General features: G+C 35.4%; 1 protein-coding gene across 1 annotated transcript; it reads right to left on the reverse strand.

Moving 5' to 3' along the window:
* Nucleotides 1-590: 590 nt before the first annotated feature.
* Nucleotides 591-4,139, reverse strand: LOC128207483 (uncharacterized). The gene is made up of 3 exons (XM_052910431.1): nt 4,039-4,139; nt 1,336-1,522; nt 591-804 (listed from the first exon to the last, which is right to left on the reverse strand). The coding sequence occupies exons 1-3, from the start codon at nt 4,091-4,093 to the stop codon at nt 729-731; spliced, it is 318 nt and encodes a 105-aa protein (XP_052766391.1). The 5' UTR covers nt 4,094-4,139; the 3' UTR covers nt 591-728.
* Nucleotides 4,140-5,911: the final 1,772 nt, after the last annotated feature.

Below are 5,911 nucleotides of genomic sequence, written 5' to 3' on the forward strand. Positions count from 1 at the left end.
CAGACATTCAGTTATACCAACGATCATTTGAAACAATATTTCTAAATATCATTGTATCTGTGATAATATTACATAAGAAATTATTTTGATTCTATTTTCAATAGTAATAAAATTATTCTTTTCGAGTCTTAGCTTTAAATAAAACAATTAGGACCTCAGCAATTCAACTATAAATACATATATTAATGCATATTGTACTAATTTTGTATTGTAATTTACATTGCACGTGTTTGAAGGCATTGTAATTTTACGTAAACTTAAACAAACTTATATGTTCAATGTAATAAACATTTGAAGAAATGGAAATTCGAAATTGAACCGCTTTGTCAAGTATTCCGTACACTAAAAGCCATACAAAATACAAAATCGAGTTCTCACCAAGTACCCGGGTTCGCATGTAAGACTGGGCGCTTGTGAGAATGACTGCCTGTCTCAACGCCAGATTAGTTAGTTAGGCGTGCGCGGATGTGACTAACAACACAAGATAACATGCTATTGTAACACCATCACAATATGGTACAAGACATCCACCATCGTGATTGAGATGATTAATAACTCGCGCTTCTCGCTCGTTCTGTATACTTTCAGTAGCTCGAGAAGAAGGTTCAGTAACCATTACAGATGGCGAACTAATTGAATGAAACTCTTAAAATATCTTTATTAAGGTTATAAGCGAGTCAGAAAAGTTCTTCCAAAGAATTACTACCCCACTTCCGATCTCCAACAATCTAGGGTCCCCAGCACCAGACCCGCTGCCCGCTTGGCAGATACCACTCGTCCGTACAACCGTCACACTGGTTCGAGCTGAAATGTGCATGCTGCCAAAATTAGAGTTAACGAAAAGCTTTACGACATTGATTCGGCTTCCTGTTATGCACCAGTCAATTCTAACTAAGCCCCCCCCCCCTTCCAGGTAGCCCCGCAGTGACGGGTGAATGCGGTGGTTTCGTCTTCGCGCCAAAAATAGTGGGGAATGGGCCTCACCGAGGGTCCCTGAGGTGCGGGGGCATTTGGCGGGGATTTGACCAGCAATTCGTCTCCGCAGTGCGGTGATCTTAACCGGGCATGGCTGGACCGAAAGTCGAAGTCCCCGCTAATCCCCGGACCTGGGGTCCGTGGTTACAATTAACACACAAAACCCAATCAATTATCTCGGAATTTTCCTGTCTGAACGGACTACTGCTACTTTGAAAAAGCATTTCACACGGAAAATACAGGAAATATCATGTAAAACAGCATAGTATGAATTATTTTATGAATGCCACGCATGCAAATATACCGAAAAGGGCTAATCAAAATGTCCAGTAAACTATGCAATAATGTGTACATGCTCACATGCAGTAGGGGTCATCATGTTTATGCAGCGGACAGCCAAACTCTGCTTCCCGTATACACGGATCAATGTCGCAGTCTGCCCAAGGAGCGTTTGAGGGACATTGAAGACATCCGACGGAATGGTTCCCGGGTGCGCAGTATTGGACCGGCCTGGGATGGACCACCAGCCTTTCATCCACGCTCCGCCCTAAGAGGGACATGCGCACATTCAGATGGATAACACTACTCTGTACATAGAATTGGTCTACATATTTGATGAATGAAAAATATGCAATTATATATTTCAATTTAGACAAAAATCATGTGAATATGTGAACACCGCTTTAAAAATGATAAAAAAAATACATACTTTGTACCGTCTAAGATTCATTACAGTTCAACATATATTTTGTCACATTTAGTGCCGGTATTTTTAAACCTCCTGTAATTTGTATTTATTTTAATCAGGTGAATCGGTAGATTTAAACAGAGGCTGGGCCAGTAGACACGATATGATATCGAAAACTGCGTCACATTTACCGTTCAGTTTCATAAAAATCCACACTCATAACCTGTATTGCGTGTTTATTTATATACACACACGATACTAACACAAGACACAAATCTGGTTGACGATTGTTTTATTAATAAAGTATTCATATCAACACCTTTTATAATAAGATGAACGTGATAACGAGTCGGTAAGTAAAGTCTTAGGAAGAAATATGAGCAGTACTTTATAGTCCTAACCATAGATAGCAATCAATATCAGTCGTAAGTTAAGCTAAAGTGCATCTATATAAAGTACAAAATGGAAGTTGCTATATTTTTTTGTGCCAAAACTGTAGTGACAGCTGTATTTATAGCTGTTGTACTTTGAGATATAGATCTAATTGTTAGGGCATCAGACTAATTATCCAACCATACAACTGGATCTATTGAACTCTCAGTGAACTGGACCACGACTTGAGATACTCGCTGAATGACAGTATTTGCAAATTATGTTCAAATAACAACAAGAAAAATTTAATGCATAGCATCAAGTCGGGGCAATGGAATTAGAAGAAAAACGTACATGCAGATAATCAATAATGGTTATTATTTCAATGATAATATTTTGTTTTATGTTGGGTGTACATATGCTCGAAGGACATTATGGTTAATAATATTGTTACAGTAGTTTATGCCCGGAATAAAAGATATTCTGTTTTCCCCCCATGCTATTCCTCCGGTTAAAACTTAATTATAACAAAAATATTAGGGATGCAAACGAATATTCGAATATTCGATCGAACGTTTGGTATTCGAATGTCAAAATCGGTATTCGAATATTCGATTTTTTTAATAAATAAAAAATAAACCTTTTTCGCTACCACTGTCATGTTGTGTATAATTTTCGTTTCTCTTGTTTTTACAACGAATGTTCCCTAGTGTCGGAGGCGTATTTTTAAAATATACATACGTTTCTTCGGATGAAATAGAGTCAATGGTCTAATACATAGATTTCAATAGCATGAAATTCACCTTTTACTTGTACCGGCATGTTATGTGAATTCCTTGCTTTATATTTTGTATAAGATTTTGTAACACATTTCACTCATGATATGAGTGTATAGAACGGGGATAAAAACGCTATACATCAAAGGGGAATTATCTGGAGTTCATTCCTGACATTTTCAAAACAAACAATTAAGCTCAAGATTAATTTTTCAAAACTCGGCATTTTTGCTGTCACCAAGGTAGACTACTGCGTAGGAGGTTTACAAACATAAAGGATATTTTAGTACCGTGTAACCTTCATCTATTTGATATCAATCATTCGGAGCTCCTCGGCCATTTTATCGAAAACAACCTCGGATGTATGCCGGTACATCTGTTGAAGTAGTTCGTAAAATTTTGAATTATATCATTAGTTAAATGTAATGTTTTAGAGTTGTATTTATTGATCTAAGTTTAAATTTATTCTCATTGAATTGTATTATAGCAAACATAATGAAGAATCCCAAGAGTTAAGTCACAAAGTTTAACTGCTAAATAAAATTACTACGCGATCTACTTGCAGCGGACTTAAACGTACCACTTTTTGAGGGTGTAAACCATCCAAATACATCCGAGGTTTTTCAAAAACAACCTCGGATGTATTTGGACGGTTTACATACTGAAAAAGTGGTACGTTTAAGTCCGCTGCAAGTAGATCGCGTAGTAATTTAATTAAGCAGTTAAACTTTGTGACTTAACTCTTGGGATTCATAATTATGTTTGCAATAATTCAATTCAATGGCAATCAATTTAAACTTAGATCAATAAATACAACTCTAAAACACTACATTTAATTAATGACATAATTCAAAATTTTACGAACTACTTCAACTGATGTACCGGCATACATCCGAGGTTGTTGTCCGAGGAGCTCCGAATGCACCTCGGCAGTTGTTATGATTGAGTTGGTAATTAAAATCAAAATTTTCAAAATGATAAGCAGGGCTGTTACAATTTAAGGTTTCATTATCAATTAAAGTGTAAAGTTTTATAAAACAAACTAAACTTCATATTTTATCATGCAACGTAGAAACTATTGAAAGCATTGATCTGCAATTTATGAACTAGTCCCTAAGTTGGAATATTTCTAAAGTAATATCAAATATAGTCGGCGCCCAGAAAACAATAACACTATTTCAAAACGTTTCTTTCTGCTTCAAACGGTGAAAATAAATCAGTTCTTACCGTAACTCTCGCCAAAAAATAGCGCTATAAACAGCAGATGTGCGAAACCTTTCATTCTTCAAGTCGTTTATATAATGTATGTGGTTTTGTCTGCTATATTCAGACCATTTCTTATCTTTTGCATTCCTGAAGTTAATCAAAACACTCCAACTCTGAGAAGAAATATGTAGGCAGATCGCACATTCATTAAATACATCTAACGTTGCAATAACAACAATGCTGTGCTTTTTAATTTCTATATTTAAGCACACAGTCACACACACGCACGCACACGCATACTCGCACGCATATACTCATACGCACATATTCTGTCAATATACCAAGCGTGTATCTCTTATGGATGTTCTTAAGCTAAGCATTGTAGTTGGTAATTTAAAGAACAATTATTGGTTATACGAAATAGGATTTTTTTTATTATTTCTAAAAGAGGTATTCTACAATCTCTAAATTGACTTATGCTACATTCAAACACACATTCGAAAGAGATAAGTACGCAAATAATATCAGTGAAACATATTTATAATATGCATAAGACAAATTTCGAACATCATTGCATCAAATTAACTGGTTATTGAAACGGGAAGATATACAAACACAACACAAACTGTGCAATCTTGTACTATAAATTTAATTGAAACTGAATACCAGTTCCTTATTGTGTCCAACATACAGAAAACTAAGAAAAAAAATTCAAACCATAGTTTTGCCATTGACCATCAATTAATAAATTAATTTATTCAAATTCAAAGAAAATTCTCAATAATATTTCATATTTCATATATTAAGCAAATCAAACTCGAATCACATTAATGTTATATCTTTGAACAAGCATTCTAATAGCAATTCGTCCATCGTATGCCCTTGTTAATTCAATGTCTTATCCATTTGATATTGTATTATTGTTTCTTTGCTATAAACAATTGTATTGTGTTATGCAATAACAGTAAGGAATGGAATGGAATGGAATGGAATGGAATGGAAGGAAAGGAAAGGAATGGAATGGAAGGAACGGAATGGAATGGTTCAAAACAAGGTTTGATTAAAGACATGTTTAGGGTGGCGGAATTAGTGAGTATTGTTTAAATATCGAGTCTTAACACGATACGTTAGTCGTTTCAATGAGTTACTAAGTCGTTTTAACGGGATACGTAAGTTGTTTATAAATACGAGATACGTAAATCGTTTAATGAAATACGTTTACGTCAATCCTTTTACAAATGTCACCTCTAGATATCTATCATCTGACAAAATATTTCACTTATAGTTATGAAAAAAAATATTTAAGGATTGATTTGTATTTTATGTGCGTCCATGCAGTATGAACGCTCGCCCGCGATTTTGCATATCCATAAACCGCGCTAAGGGACTTTCGTTACCACCATCAAAGACATGGTGTTCACCGACATCCATATACGAAATATCTTAAGACCTACATTGCAGCCCTGTTTTACAGTCAAATAGGAAAGTGTGCCAGGTATTTGATCACCAAGTGGACAATGGAACAGTCGCCGGGTGTAACTTCGTGGCTCGAATGTTGGAAAAGGCAAGACACAAGCATCACTGAATCCTATCTCCAAGAAGAGGAAGTTTCTGCCAAGTTGAATATCTAAAAATAAACGTTGACCAGTTGCGAGCTTCCCTATCAGGTGACACTGTTTTCTATCTGGCTAGGATATCATCATAGATATAAACCTTGAGAAATTGGCTCCATGTCAATGAATTGCTTTTGAAAGTAGTAGATGCAATTGCACTAGAAAACCTTCCAGTCTACCTTTAAACATACTTATTCTATTTCTTGCCACTGTACATATTATCTATTGTTATTTACTGTGACAGCATGTTAAAACTTATTGGGTAGTTTGGATGTGTAGTT

This window comes from Mya arenaria, chromosome 11 (genome assembly GCF_026914265.1).
Source record: "Mya arenaria isolate MELC-2E11 chromosome 11, ASM2691426v1".
In the NCBI taxonomy this organism is placed as follows: Eukaryota; Metazoa; Mollusca; class Bivalvia; order Myida; family Myidae; genus Mya; species Mya arenaria.